We start from the raw sequence: 16,028 nt of genomic DNA, 5'->3' as shown, positions 1-16,028 counted from the left end.
TCAGCATGGAGCCCGACGTGGGACTTGATCCCACGACCCTGGGATCATGACCTGAGTTAAAATCAAGAGATGGATGCTCAACCGACTGAGCCACCCAGGTGCCCCTGGATTATTACTATAAGGTGGAAAGACTAATTTATAAATTTGAGTCTATTTTGGCCTTGTTTTTAATTTTTGTTGTAAATTTAATAATGATTGAATTTTCTGGTCATTCTTTGTCTTTTATATTTTTAAAATTTAAATGGTTATAAAATGAAATTTCTTTTACTAGTCAGTTTATAATAACACGGCTCATTTTTCTTCAGGATCAAGGAATCAACTCTGGAATTGTTCTTCTCTAGAATTTTGGCATCTTGGACTAATTCAGCTATACATGTCCTTGAATCAAGTTCCCCAAGCCTAAAGGACAGTCTGAATGGGAATTCAAGCATAATTGGGAAACTTTTGGAATATGTCTATACCCACTGGGAACATCCATTGGATGCTTTGAGACATCAAACCAAAATTATATTCAGAAATGTTCTCCAAATACACCAGCTCACTAAAGAAAAATCAGACTCAGAAGCGTCAGGTTTGGCTGCCGATCATTTCATTTGTGAATTGACAGAGAGTCTTTTGCGACTGGAATGGCATGTTAAAGGGAAATACATGTGTCTTGGTTGTTTAGTAGATTATACAGGAATTGGACATATTTTGGCACTAGCCAAAACTATTCCATCACAAATCTTAGAGGTGATGGGAGACCAGTCATTGGTACCTTATGCAAGTGACCTCTTGGAGACCATGTTCAGAAGTCACAAGAGTCATTTGAAGTCCCAGGCTGTTGACAGTACGTGGATTGATGAGTGGCATGAGACTTGGGTTTCTCCTCTCCTTTTTATACTGTGTGAAGGAAATCTGGACCAGAAATCTTACGTGATCGATTATTACTTGCCAAAATTGTTGAATTGCAGCCCCGAAAGCTTAAGCTACATGGTAAAGATTCTTCAGTCTTCTGCTGATGCTAAAAGTGGTAAGATGAACCATTCTTTTAGTAATTTCTAGTTAAGAAAGGGTAGGTTCCTCGGTAGATGTGGACGATATTCAAATTTCAATATTATCACTTCTGTAAATTGCAAAAGAGGACATCAATGATAGAGATTTCAGATTGAAATGAATGTTCCTGTCCTGAGTGGAATAGAATTTTTTTGGCTTAAGTCATTTCTATAAGCTAAAGATTGATTTCAGTTATGAGTATAAGGTTCCCTTTATTACTAGTTTTTTTTTTAAGTCTTTTTTTTTTTTTTTTTAGTTTATTTATTTATTTTGAGAGTGGAGTGGGGCAGAGCGAGAGGGGGAGAGAGGATCCCAAGCAGGCTCTGCACTGTCAACTCAGAGCCGGACGCGGGGTTCAATCTCAGGAATTGTGAGATCCTGATCTGGGCCAAAATCAAGAGTCAGATGTTTAACTGACTGAACCATCCACGCTGCCCGCCCCCCCTCCTCCCCCCTTATTACTAGTTTTACCTCATTTTACTGAGTTGTTATTTGTTAGGTTGTCAGACTGGAATGAAAGTGAGTGTTTTATATAAGTTCCTTATTCTAGTGATTGAAACAGTAATTAAGTATTGTTTTAGGCAAGGATGAAGACAGATTAAGTTGACAGTAGCGAGTTTTTGTCTCTGGGAAAGAGAAAAAAATATGTAGAACATGTGTGGTGACCTCAAGAAACAGCCATCTGTAGTCAATTAGAATAGGGGTAAACATTCTGTTGAAACTCAGTAACCCGGAAGGAAGTACTACATTAAAGCATAAATCAGTAATTAATATGTAAATGATGGATCTTGACTTATCATGTAAATCTTAAAAAAAATTTTTTTTTAATGTTTATTTATCTTTGAGAGAGAGATAGAATTGAGCTGGGGAGGGACAGAGAGAGGGAGACATAGAATCCGAAGTAGGCTCCAGGCTCTGAGCTGCCAGCACAGAGCCTGATGTGGGGCTCGAATTCATGGGTGGTGAATCATGTGAGATCATGACCTGAGCTGAAGTCGGATGCTTAACCGACTGAGCCGTCCAGGGGCCCCTATCATGTAAATCTTAAAATTATTATTTTCTGTTTAACGAAGCAGGAATATGGTACCCTGTATCACAGTTTAAGAAAACTTATAACTAAAAATAGTTGAAAACTTTCAATACTTCAAACAGTAACCACAAGGTAGCTAGAAAAATCTGATTCCTATACCCCAAAATAAGCCATTATTTGTAGTTGGGTTTTTTTTCTCATTATTTGTAGTTTTTAACAACAATTGTTCCCGCCTTTCTGAGAAGCCATCTAAAGTTCAAGATTCATGAATCTGTTCTGAAATAAGGCCGTCTCTATTTTTATATCATTGCACCTTGTGAGGTTGAGCCCCCTTTCCTGTTAGTAATGGCTGATGTCTTAACTTCCAAACGCATTAGGTTTTTTGGTGTTTTTCGTTTTTTTAGTTCATTTATTTATTTTAAGAGACAGCGTGAGCCAATGTGAGTGGGGGAGGGGCAGAGAGAGAGGATCCCAAGCAGGGTCTGTGCTGTCAGCATAGAACCCCACATAGAGCTTGATCTCATGAACTGTGAGATCATGACCTGAGTCGAAATCAAGAGAGTCGGATGCTTATCTGCCTGAGCCACCCAGACACCCCAAGCACCAGGTTCTTTATAATCCTCCTTTTGTCTTTTTTATGAGGGAGGAAGAATACCTCCAAAATATGCAGAGGGTTAGTGTTTATTTTTAGAGAAATGATATTTGGCCACTGAAGTGTTTTTCCTGATTTTGGCTGAAAGTCGCCCAAGAATGATTTCTTTAAGTTAACATAAGGGGATTATGCTTACTGAAAGTTATTGACACAAGAACTATTAAATTTCTTTCAATAATGTTTCTTTTATAATAGGAACTTTATTTATTAAACTTTTTTTTAATGTTTATTTTTGAGAGAGAGACAGAGACAGAGCATGAGTAGGGGAGGGGCAGAGAGAGAGAGGGAGACACAGGATCTGAAGCAGGCTCCAGGCTCTGAGCTATCTGCACAGAACCTGATGATGTGGGGCTTGAACTCACAAACCGTGAGATCATGACCTGAGCTGAAGTTGGCTGCTTAACCGACTGAGCCACCCAGGTGCCCTTAGAATAGGAACTTTAATTCACGTTAGAATTTAAAATACAATTTTTTTCTGGAAATATAATGTTAATTGCAAATGAAAATTGTGGTAGTTGTTTTGTTATATAGCACAGTAGTGGTCTGTGTTATTGTGCTTTTGAGGCAACAATCTTTTCCATCCTTAGGATCTTATAATAGTACAGGGGCTCTGGGAGCTTTGATGGCATGTCTGCGAGCAGCTAGAGCTCATGGACATCTTCGGTCTGCAACTGATGTCTGGAGGAACCTTGTGTCCAGCGCAAGAATAAAACAAGGCTTAATTCATCAGCACTGCCAAGTAAGCAAACAAAATGTCTGAGAATTTCATACATGTAGTAGATCCCTGAGTCATTTATTCAGTTAGCAGTCCACTATAGAGGCCCCTCTGTTGAGCCCAGAACTATTTTAAGGGGTCCATAGGGAGGGTAAATTGAAAGTGAAAAGTGTAGAGTTTGAATCCCGGCCATTTAAATTTTATTTATTTATTTACTTATAAAAAATATTTATTTTTGAGAGAGCACAAGCAGGGGAGGGGTAAAGAGAAGGGGACGGAGGATCTGAATGGGGCTCTGTGCTGACAGGCTGACAGCAGTGAGTCCGATGCAGGGCTCGAACACACAAACCACGAGATCGTGGCCTGAGCCGAAGTCGGTTGCTCAACCGACTGAGCTACCCAGGCGCCCCCAGGCTATTTAAATTTTAGTTGAAGGAATAAGAAAACCTGTGTAACACAAGTGGAAACTCTTAGAAGACTATACATATATAAGTGTGCTTTTATGGGTTAGGATTTGCGGGGGAGCTTAGAGCAGAGTAGGTGGTGGTTGATTAGAAATGTGATAAATGCGATTAAGGGAGAGGAAGTGTTGGAGCAGTACACAAAATGGGAGAACACTAGAATTGACAAATGAATTCAGTAAAGTCGCAGGATAGAAAATCAATGTACAGAAATCTGTTGGATTCCTATACACTAATGATGAAGCAGCAGAAAGTGAAATTAAGAAAACAATCCCATTTATAATTGCACCAAAAACAGTAAAATATACCATGAAAACTATAAAGCATTGATGAAAGGAATTAAAGATGATGCAAAGAAATGGAAAGACATTCCATGCTCATGTGTTGGAAGAACTAATACTGTTAAAATGTCTATACTACTCAAAGCAATCTACAAATTTGATGCAATCTGTATCAAAATACCAACAACATTTTTCACAGAACTAGAACAAACAATCCTAAAATTTGTATGGAGCCCACAAAAGACCTCAAATAGCTAAAACAATCTTGAAAAGAAAAACTAAACTGGAGGTATCACAATTCCACATTTCAAGTTATATTACAGAGTGGTAGTAATTAAAACAGTTTGGTGCTGGCATAAAAATAGGCACATAGATCAATGGAATAGAATAGAAAACCTAGAAATAAACACACAATTATACAGTCAATTAATCTTCAACAAAGCAGGAAAGAATATCCAGTGGGAAAGACAGTCTCTTCAACAAATGGTGCTGGAAAAACTGGACAGCACCATGCAAAAGAATGAAACTGTACTACTTGCTCTCACCTTAAGCAAAAATAAACTCAAATGGATTAAAGACCTAAATGTGAGACCTGAAATCATAAAAATCCTTGAAGAGAGCACAAGCAGTAATCTCTCGGATGTTGGCTATAGCAGCATTTTTCTAGATAGGTCTCCTGAGGCAAGAGAAACAAAAGCAAAAATGAACTATTGGGAGTACATCAAAATAAAAGGTTCTGCATAGCAAAGGAAATAACCAACAAAACTAAAAGGCAACCTATGGAATGGGAGAAGATATTTGCAAATGACATATCCAATAAAAGGTTAGATATAAAGAACTGATATAACTCAATACCCAAAAAACAAATAATCTAATTAAAAATGGGCAGAAGAGAAATCATAGTAATAATTTAAAATGACAAAAAAATGGGCAGAAGACATGAACAGACATTTCTGCAAAGAAGGCATTCAGATGGCCAAAAGACACATGAAAAGATGCTCAACATCTGATTCATCATCAGGGAAATGCAAATCAAAACTACAATGAGATATTATCTCACACCTGTCTGAATGACCAAACTCAAACATAAGAAACATCAAGTGTTGACAAGGATGTGGAGGAAAAGAAACCCCCTTGCACTGTTGGTGGGAATGCAAACTGGTATAGCCACTGTGGAAAACAGTGTGGAGGTTCCTCAGAAAATTAAAAATAGAACTATCCTATTTTCCAGTAATCACACTACTGGGTATTTACCCAAGAAATCCAAAAACATTAATTCAAAGGGACACATGCACCTGATGTTTACTGCAACATTATTTACGATAGCCAAACTGTGGAAGGAGCTGAAGTGTCCAATAGATGAATGGATAAAGAAGATGTGGTATATATATTATATATATATGCAATGCAATATTACTCAGCCATAAAAAAGAATGAAATCTTACCATTTACAACTACATGGATAGAGCTAGAGAGTATAATGCTAAACAAACTTAGAGAAAGACACATATATCATGTGATAGCACTCATATGTGGAAATTTAAGAAATAAAACAGATGAGCAAAGGGAAAAAAAAGACAAACGAAGAAACAGACTTTTCACTACAGTGAACAAACAGATGGTTACCAGAGGCGAAGTGATTTGGGGGAAGGGAGAAATAGGAGATGGGAATGAAGGAGTATAGTTATCATGATGAAAAAAAATAAAATGATTTACAAAAAAAAAATACTAAAATGGGAGAACACAAAACAGTCAGGAGGATGATTCAGGACATTGTTTGGTAAGAGTGGAGTGTTTATGGAGGCCTCCAATGCTAGGTTGAAGACTTCAGATTTCACTCAGTTGGTAACTAGGAACCAGAGCCATTCTGCCTTCAGCAAAAAAGTGGAATTAATGGAAACCGATGAGTTTCCAGTGTGAGAGCAAAAAGAAACCAGAAGACTGGTAAGATGTGCATAACTATAATCTAAGAGTGAAGTGATAAGGTCCTGGAGTAGACTAGTCATTGAGAAAAAAGAGGAAAAAAGAATGAAATTGAGCATTACCATGGAATAAGAATCTTTAAGATTGTTGACTTGCAAATACCCAACTTACACATTTGATAAAATAATTTTATAGGATATAACCACAGGATCTTTGGGATTAGGAAACCTGTCTTTTTAAAAAAAAATTTTATTTCATTTTTTAAGTTCATTTATTTGAGAGAGCGTACACACACAAACAGAGGAGCAGTGGGAGAGGGAGGGAGAGAATCCCAAGCAGGCTCCACACTGTCTGTGCAGAGCCCTACATGGCGCTCGAACTCACAAACTGAGATCATGACTTGAGCTGAGATCAGCATTTGGGTGCTTAACCGACTGAGCCGCTCACACACCCCTTAGGGAACCTTTCTGAAGTACATGTGGGTAAACTGTGTTTTACTGTTTTTTTGGTAAATAAATATGTCAAGCAGTTTACATTTTGCTTATTTCATTGAAAAAGTAACGTTTTATTGCTTGATGTGTTTTAGGTACGGATAGATACGCTAGGCTTGCTTTGTGAAAGTAATCGAAGTACAGAAATCGTTTCCACAGAAGAAATGCAGTGGATTCAATTCTTTATTGCATACAATCTTAACAGTCAGTCCCCAGGAGTGCGACAACAGATTTGTTCTCTTCTTAAAAAGGTAGAATTTCTCATCAGAAAGTATTGGAAAGTGGTGGACTCTGCTCTGCAAATCATTTTTGAAAAGAGCTCAGATTTTGAGAGAATGTGGGAATAATGGTCATAGGATTGGACTTCATGGCCCTTCTGTGAACCATTTCCCTAAAGTTTACATTTGGGATTCAAGTCCATGGTATAAAGTCCTTTCGTTTTGGTGTAAAATAAATCAAACTTGAGCTCTTTTTTTTTTTTTTAATGTTTGAAAGTAAAAAAAAACTATAGTGATGGATCTTTCAGGGTGAAAGGTATTTTAAGAAAACTTTGGTGAGGGGAGGAAAGATGCCCTTGAAGCTTTACCATTTAAGTGCGTCATGAAATGGTGACTGTTGACTAATTCCACTTGAATTAATCACATGCCACATTTATGGGATGCAGAATTGGGAGAGTATAGAAATGAGTATATCTGTAGTTTCATGCCAACCTAAAGGAAGTAGAACTGTAGTTTAATGACTGTATTCTGATTTGCAGTGATTTTTTGGGGGGGGGTTTAAAAATATGTGTTCATTTTCTGTCAGAGAGAAACACTGTATAAATATTAAGAATTTAGAAACCAGTACTCTCCTTGCCTGAGGTTTAGTCTAAAGAATGTAGAAAACTTGTCCTTTGCCTTTTTGTAGACTGACATTTAAGATGAATGGAACTCACATATGCTTTATTTTTCTTTTTCTCAAAAGTTGTTTTGTAGGATACAGGAGAGTTCTCAGGTGCTTTATAAACTGGAGCAAAGTAGATCCAAACATGAGCCAGAGAATGAGTTATCCAAACAGCACCCTTCTGTATCTTTACAGCAGTATAAGGTAGGTGACCTGTTTCTAGACTTAAGGATTTTTATGAAACCTAGAGCAATTATGAATAAATGTTAAAGGGAAATAAGTGGAAGTCTTATAGTGAATAGCGTTTCTGTGCTTTTTTTCCCTTCAATCTGGGTTTTACATATTCCTTCTGGCGCTTTGGTACTTCTCTTGAGGTACTCTGAGTTATAGAACCAGTGCTGGGCTTGAGTCCTGTTACAGAATAACAGTAATGGGTTCACCTCAATCATTTACAGCTTAATGGGGGCTACATTAATTTAGTACTTTAACAGAAAGGTAATTGCTGGCCCTGAACTCGTCCACCCCTCCCCAGGGTAGAAGATTGCTGTATCGGAGCCTGCTTCTTCTTTAGACTAACATGACCTACAGTGGCTTGATATTAGTGCTTCCTGGTCTGTGGTCCAGCTATGGAGTTTCCAGTCTATTCCATTTGGGAGGGAGTGTGAAGAGTAGGACTAGGTTTCAGGGTGCTGTGCTAATGGGATGGATGGAACCCCAGACATAGAAGCTCTAGACTGGGCCAAAGCTTAGCTTGACAACCTTCCATTTCTGTCCATCAGTTTTTCACTGATTTCTTACTCCAAATCTAGCCTCTCAGAAGCAGGCTCTTATTTTCTTCTAAGACTCAGAGGACAGGGGCACCTGGGTGGCTCAGTCCATTAAGCCTCTGACTTTGGCTCAGGTCATGATCTCACAGTTCTTGAGTTCAAGCCCCACACCAGGCTCTGTGCTGACAGCTCAGAGCCTGGAGCCTGCTTCAGATTCTGTTTCCCTCTCTCTGCCCCTCCCAGCTTGACTCCCTGTCTCTCTCAAAAATACATGAACAGTAAAAAAATTTAAGATTCAGAGGACACGAGTTCATTTATTTTCTTTCATTTAGCGAAATAGTTGTGATAAATTAATGATACATTGGAGCCATTACATACAACCTATTCCAAACATTAGTATGGATGGCCTTAGCTTTCAGCTTTGTATTTGAAAGGTAAAAAGATCATGTAAAGGAGAATATTTCTATACCAAGGTTGAAGTCACCTTCAGCTTTGTAAAATCCCAACAGCGAAGATTGGAAAGTTACAACCTAAACATGAAAGACATCGGTGTAGTCCCATATTTGCCACTGGCTAGTTGGCTTACCTTATGAGTCTGTTAGACTCTAAGTGGGGTGAGTACCTTCTCTAGAAAGGTTGCTCTTGAGGATTAAACGAGAAAGCTGTTTGTAAACTCTAAATCACCCTAAAAAGCCTTGCTGGGAGTCATTAAAAATGATTAGCGTGTATACTGAGCACTTGCTTTTTGTTTGGAGCACTCATTTTTAGCCTTTCTTAGATCATTACTAGATGATCTAAGAAAACATGGCTCTTTTGCCTGTTTTTGCAAGGGGTAAAATAACATTTGTGAAATCTGAATTAGGTACTTAGAAAGACAAAACCTTTGTTATAGATTGACATTCTGAATTTGTGTGGATACCTCGTTTCTTAGTTTGTCTTTGTGAATATATATGTTTTTGAAAATAGTCCTTTAGAGTCTTCACCTGAGTCAGTCTCATGGTTCTGATATTTTTTCCCAACTGTAGTCACCTGTGGCTTTTGGCAGTTGTGACTTTGACACTATATTATTTATCATCATCTTTATAATAGTGGGAATAGTGGGTGTCATGCACAGTGTATGATAGGCTTGGTGCCAGTCAACAGAGTGAATCCTGGGGGAGAAGAGGAGGCTATTAGTTGGGAAAGGTGTCTTCTAGTCTAGTGAAGGAGATTATTTCATACCTAAATAACTAATAGTAATAGCTAGAGTACTTTTAAATTTACAAAATGCTTTGTATCCACATTTTCATTTAAACTTTAATAACAAAACTGTGAGAGGCATTATTATCCTCACTTAAAAATGAGAAAATTAGGGCGCCTGGCTGGCTCAGTTGGAAGAGCGTGTGACTCTTGATCTCGGGGTTATGAGTTAAAACCCGACGTTGGGTGTAGAGCCCACTTAAAAAAAAAATGAGGGGCGTTTCGGTGGCTCAGTCAGTTAAGCGTCTGACTTCGGCTCAGGTCATGATCTCACAGCTTGTGGGTTCGTGCCCCACATCAGACCCTGTGCTGACAGCTCAGAGCCTGGAGCCTGCTTCAGATTCTGTGTCTCCCTCTCTCTCTCTCTGCCCCTCCCCCATTCACACTCTGTCTCTCTCTCTCAAAAAATAAATAAAACATTAAAAAAAAAAAAAAGAAAAAAAAAAATGAGTGGTGACCGGGTGGCTCAGTTGGTTAAGCGCCCAACTTTGGCTCAGGTCGTGATCTCCCTGTTTGTGAGTTCAAGCCCTGCATCAGGCTCTACACTGACAGGGCGGAGCCTGTTTGGGATTCTGTCTCCCTCTCTCTGTGCCCCTGTCCTGCTTGCACTCTCTCTTTCAAAATAAATAAACTTCAAGACAGTGAGAAAACTGCATCTTGGAAAAGTTGAGTAACCTGCCCAAGGTCCCTCTGCTACTAAGTGGTAGAGCCAAACTCCTATCCACATCTGCTCTTATTTCTAAAATCTGAATAGCGTTTTCCCTAATACCTGCTTATTTGAAAGCTTGGAAGTTTTGAAAAAGTGCAGGGAGAATTTGTGAATGACATGCAAGGTACTTGGAGGACCAAAGGAGCTGAGTAACAGGAAATAAGTTAGAGAATCAAGTTGGGGATGGGTAGCAATTTTTTTTTTTTTTTTTGCTATAATAATCAAAACAGAGCTTAACTAACACACTGTGTGTGTATGTATAAATAAAGTTTCCTTTTTTTCCCTAGGGAATACAGGTATTTTTGTTTGTTTGTTTGTTTGTTTTTATCTATAAGGAGATAATGTCATGGAGGTTCAGGAATTTCATACTTGTAGTTACACAGTTAACAAGTGACAAAGCTGGAAATAGAAACCAATTTCATATCTGTGGTTGGCTTCCCTCTCTGGTCACCTAAGTGTTCCATCTTCTATGCATGAAAATGTAGCATAACAGTAGAATTAAACATACAGATATTTGTAATTTGAAATATATCACTTTAAACAATTTTAACGTTATTTTTCAATAGCCTCAATTATAACATGGCAAAAAGTCTTAAAGGCAAGTAGGGAAAACACCTGAGTAATCTAAAGGGATTTTGAATGCTAGGCTAAGGTATTTGGGAGCCTCACTAGGAGCTGTTAAAAGTGACAAGAACATATATTGAGCTTCTCCTATATGTATAGGACAATATGCTTAGGACTAGGGATATAAATGTATGAACTGTGGTCCATGCATCCCTGTGGGAGTCTGCTTGAGAGAAAGAACTATTTCTAAAAATATAAATGATAGTACAGTTAGGATAAGATCATTCTTTTTTTAAAAAAATGTTTTTAATGTTTATTTTTGAGAAAGAGAGACAGAGCACAAGTGGTGGAAGGGCTGAGAGAGAGGGAGACCCAGAATCAGAAGCAGGCTCCAGGCTCTGAGCTGTCAGCACAGAGCCTGATGTGGGGTTCAAACTCATGAACCCAAGATCATGACCTGAGCCGAAGTCAGACACTCAACCAACTGAACCACCCAGGCGCCCCAGGATAAGATCATTCTTTTTGTTTGTTTGTTTAACATTTATTTATTTTTGAGAGACAGAGAGAGACAGAGTATGAGCAGAGGAGGGACAGAGAGAGAGGGAGACAGAATTCAAATCAGGCTGCAGGCTCCGAGCTGTCAGCACAGAGCCTGACGCGGGGCTCAAACTCACCAACCGCGAGATCATGACCTGAGCCGAAGTTGGACGCTCAACCGATTGAGCCACCCGCTGTCCCGGATAAGATCATTCTTAAAGGATGAACTTGTTGTCCTTTAATGTGAATACTATACTATTCATTTATAAAGAAAACTACTTTAACTAGGATACTTTCAATAACTACCCTATTGCTTTGAAACCCAATAGGTTTTTTATTTTTTTAATTCTTTTTGAAACCCAATAGGTTTTTAAAAAAATTTTTTTTTTTTTTGAAAGAGAGAGCACGAGTAGGGGAGAGGGGCAGGGGGTGACAGGGAGAGAGTCTTTTTTTTTTTCTTTTCTTGAGACAGAGAGAGAGGGAACAAGTGAGTGAGGGGCAGAGAGAGTGAGAGAGAGAGAGAATCCCATGAGGGGCAGAGAGAGAGAGAAGCAGGGCTCATCCAAAGCGGGGCTCAAGCTCACCCGATGTGGGACTTGAACTCACCAACCGCAAGATCATGACCTGAGCCAAAGTCAGATGCTTAATCGACTGAGCTACCTAGGTACCCCAGAGAGGAAGAGAATCTTAGGCAGACTCCACCACATTCAGTGTGGAGCCCAACATGGGGCTCGATCCCATGACCTGAGCTGAAATCAAGAGTTGGAAGCTCAACTGACTGAGCCACACAGGTACCCCAAAACCCAATAGATTTAATAGACTAATAAAGTCTTACTTAGGGCTTGTAAGGGCCTACACGATAAATCCCCATGATTGTATGTCATTGACCAAAGAAATGAATGCCAAGGTCCTTTCTGGAATCAGTTGGGACTAGAACTGCTTATGTGCTGCTCAGTTATATGTTGTTGGGGCATAGTGGTATATGAGATGCTTGAGAATCATAGCTTTTCCTTCTAAGTTTTCTCTTCAGTCTTACACAGAAATAGTAATAATTATTAGTATTTTAACCAGAGGAAGAAGACTTTATCTTGGATAAACTATTTCCCATTTTGCTTTTTTTTTAAATTGCATTTTACTAAAAGTTTCCATTTTTTCCCTTACCATTTATATAAAGAGAATGGTAGAGCCAGAGTCTCAAAGGGGAAGATAGAATACAGTGGAATAGTTGGATCTTTTTATGATTTGTGTCATTAGAGCCACATTTATCAAGTATTATATTTACCAAATTTATCAAAGTAGTATGTATTGGATTTTGGGGGGGTCATTAAAAAAAACTTTAAAAAATATACATACTCGAATGCCTCTGGTGAAGAAACCAATATTCGTACGGCTTTAGCACAAGTCAGAGCAGAACGGATCTTGTTCTCACTAAAAATGTGTACTTTTTTCTTGTATAGACTACAATAGAAATTGTACTCCTTGACCCTATAGAGATAGGGTTACGGTCAAGGGTACCAATCTGAATTGTCAAGGAAGTGAACAACTAGTATTGTTTTAAAAAATATTTTCCCTGTTAATTAAAAAAGAAGTCCAGTTCGGGCACCTGTGTGGCTCAGTCAGTTAAGTGTCTGACTCTTGGGTTTGGCTCAGGTCATGATCTCACTCCTTCATGGGTTCGAGTCCTATATCGAGTTCTGTGCTGACGAAGTGGAGCCTGCTTGGAGTTTCCCTCTCTCTCTGCCCCTCCCCAGTTTGCACTGTCTCTGTCTTCTCAAAATAAATAAATAAACATTAAAAAAAAAAAAAGAACTCCACTCTTTTTTTTTTAATTCAAATCCCAGTTAATTAACATATAGTGTAATAATGGTTTCAGGAATAGAATTTAGTTATTCATCACTTATGTATAACACCAGTGCTCATCCCAAGAAGTGCCCTCCTTAATGCCCATTTAGCTCATCCCCTCACCCACAGCTCTCCAGCAACCCTGTTTGTTCTCTGTATTTAAGAGTCTTTTATGGTTTGCCAAAAAAAAGAACCCCACTCTTAAAGGTGTTACTTTGAAGATAACCTATTATGAGTTAAGTTACTTACTATAATTTTTTTTTTTTTTTTTTAGAATTTCATGTCATCCATTTGCAACAGTCTTTTTGAAGCGCTGTTTCCTGGTTCTTCCTACCCAACTAGATTTTCAGCTTTAACCATTTTAGGCTCAGTAGCTGAAGTTTTTCCAGTCCCAGAAGGTAAGCTTTCAATAATGTTTGGAGAAAAGTACTTTTTTCTTGCAAAACACATACTTTTTTCAACATTTTGTCTTAAAGTTTTAGTTTTGTCATCTTTTATTTAGGTTCTTATAGGAGGTTTTATTCTCACTATATAATTCTTCCTTGGACATAATTAAATTTGTCATTTAGGGACGTAAGGCTGAGGAATTGTTTTCAGTGATCATTATTTCCCAACCCAAAACTACAGTTTTCACGGATTATGCTTATGATGAGAAGAGTGGCTTCTCTCAACCCCCAATTCATGTGTTGCTGTTTTCAGATAGTGTACAATCTGTCCTGTAAGTTTTAAAAATTAAAAAAAATAATAGCTTCTTTAAAAAAAAATAATAGCCTCTTTATGTAAAACATTCCTCAGTGAGTCTTTGTGGTTAAAATGTGGTTTCCCTTATATGCTCTCAGTTTCATAAGTCCCAATCTGGTTTCAGAAAGACAGTATGTGGATGTCATTTCCAGGCATTCTGGTTTAATGATACCCTTTATTTCGCCTGTGGGGTACTCAAGAGGATGAACATTTAACTTCCTTCTGAGTCAGTTCTTTTCCTTTCTGACAACAAATAGTTCTTTTTATCCCTGCACTTAATTAAGTGTGTACGTTTTAATGTGGATTTCTTGTTTGTGCTCAGTGTTCCTTGACTGTGGTTAAATAGAAAAATATCCTGCTCAGCTGTTCTTTTGGAGGGAATGGCCAGAGGACCAGGAGGCTTTACACTGTAATTGGGTTATTATTATTTTTAGTTTAAATTTTTAGGCAAAGTGTAATGTTTTGGCAGGGAGGAGGATGGTTTTTGCTGTTCATGCAGCCCTGCTTCATTTAAAGAACACCATTTTTTTCCAAGTTTTTGTTTTGAAAAGATTCAAACCAAGAGCAAAGTTTCAAGAATAGTTCACAAATGGCCATGTACCCTCTACCTAGATTCATCAGTTGTTAATATTTTGCTATATTTGGTTTATCTCTCTTTCATTATTTTTTTAAACCACAACACAATAATCAAATTCAGGAAATTTAATGTTGATATGCTATTATCTATTATATAATCCACAACAAAATTTGCCAGTTGTCCCAATGAGTGGCCTTTCTTAGAAAAATATTTTTACTGTGATCCGGGAACCAATCCCAGATCACACATTGCATTTCACTGTTATGCCTCTTAAGCCTCCTTTAATCTGGAAAGTTTTTTATTTCGTGACATTAACATTTTGGGAGAACGTATCTCCATTTGGGTTTGCCTTATTGTTTCGTCATGATTGATTCAGGTTGTGCATTTTTGGTAGGTATAATGCATAAGTAATGTGGTGCTCTTCTCAGGGCATGTTATCAGGAGATACATGATACTGGTTTGTCCTGTTATTCATGGTGATTAATTTGATCACCTGATTAAGGTAAGTGGTAGGCCCAAGCTCGACCTACAAAAGATAGCATCAAATCCTTAGAACCTGTTAATGTGAACCTTACCTAGAAAGCGGGCCTTTGCAGATATGATTAAGTTAAGGGTCTTAAGATAGTCCTGATTATGTGGGTGGGCCTAAATCCACCACAGCTGTTGTTATTAGAGAGGAACAGAGGGAGATGTGACACACAGAAGAGGAGGAGTCAACAGTGGACGTGGAGATTGGAGTGATATGGCTTCAAGCCATGGAATACTGGCAGCCATCAGAAGCTGGAAGAGGTGAGCAATGAGTTCTTAGAACCTCCAGAGTGAGTGTGGCTCCACCGGCACCTTCATATCAGACTAATTGGACATTAGTCAATATGGATCCAGTACTGTGAAAAAATAGATTTCTCTGGTTTTAAGTCACCAGGTTTATGGTAATTTGTGACTTTATGCACAGAAAATGAATACAGGGCTATCCCATCGGTTTAAGGAATTTATGTCGTATTATAACTTAATTTAGAAGATAAGGTTTTTTGTTTTTTGTTTTTTTTTTTACATTTTTTTGATGTTTATTTAGTTTTGAAGGAGAGAGAGGGAGAGCATGAGAGGGGGAAGTGCAGAGAGAGAGGGAGACACAGAATCCGAAGCAGGCTTCACGCTCCGAGCTGTCAGGACAGAGCCTGACGCGGGGTGTGAACCCATGAACTGTGAGATCATGACCTGAGCCGAAGTCAGACGCTCAACCGACTGAGCCCCTAGAAGATAAGGTTTTACCTGAGAATGATTGATTATCCATTTAACAAAAATTTTTCTGTGTTTAGTATATAGTTGCACCTAGGTGTATGGCAATAATAGTAGGCTGAATTAATATTGGTAACTTTTTAAAGTTTATTTATTTGAGAGAGAGAGAGAGTGCATGGTGGAAGGGCAAAGAGAGAAGGAGGGAATCTCAAGCAGGCAGTGCAGAGCCCCATGCAGGGCTCGAACTCACGAACCATGAGACCGTGCCCTGAGCTGACACCAAGAATCGGGTGCTTAACCTGACTGAGCCACACAGGTACCCCAATATTGTTATTTTTTTAATTGA

The 16,028-nt window shown here is 38.4% G+C and overlaps 1 protein-coding gene across 4 annotated transcripts in view; it reads left to right on the top strand.

The window, feature by feature from the left end:
• Positions 1–16,028, top strand: part of THADA (THADA armadillo repeat containing) — a 330,132-nt gene that overhangs the window by 20,753 nt on the left and 293,351 nt on the right. For all 4 annotated transcript variants that reach the window (XM_047852046.1, XM_047852045.1, XM_047852044.1 and 1 more), the window contains exons 11-15: positions 306–1,012; positions 3,305–3,456; positions 6,684–6,839; positions 7,552–7,674; positions 13,403–13,526. In XM_047852046.1, the coding sequence (XP_047708002.1) occupies positions 306–1,012; positions 3,305–3,456; positions 6,684–6,839; positions 7,552–7,674; positions 13,403–13,526 (1,262 nt within the window). The remainder of the gene's footprint in view (positions 1–305; positions 1,013–3,304; positions 3,457–6,683; positions 6,840–7,551; positions 7,675–13,402; positions 13,527–16,028) is intronic.

Source organism: Prionailurus viverrinus, chromosome A3 (assembly GCF_022837055.1).
Source record: "Prionailurus viverrinus isolate Anna chromosome A3, UM_Priviv_1.0, whole genome shotgun sequence".
Taxonomy (NCBI): Eukaryota; Metazoa; Chordata; class Mammalia; order Carnivora; family Felidae; genus Prionailurus; species Prionailurus viverrinus.
The sequence above is the reverse complement of the archived record's forward strand: the minus strand, read 5'-3'. Positions and strand labels throughout refer to the sequence as shown.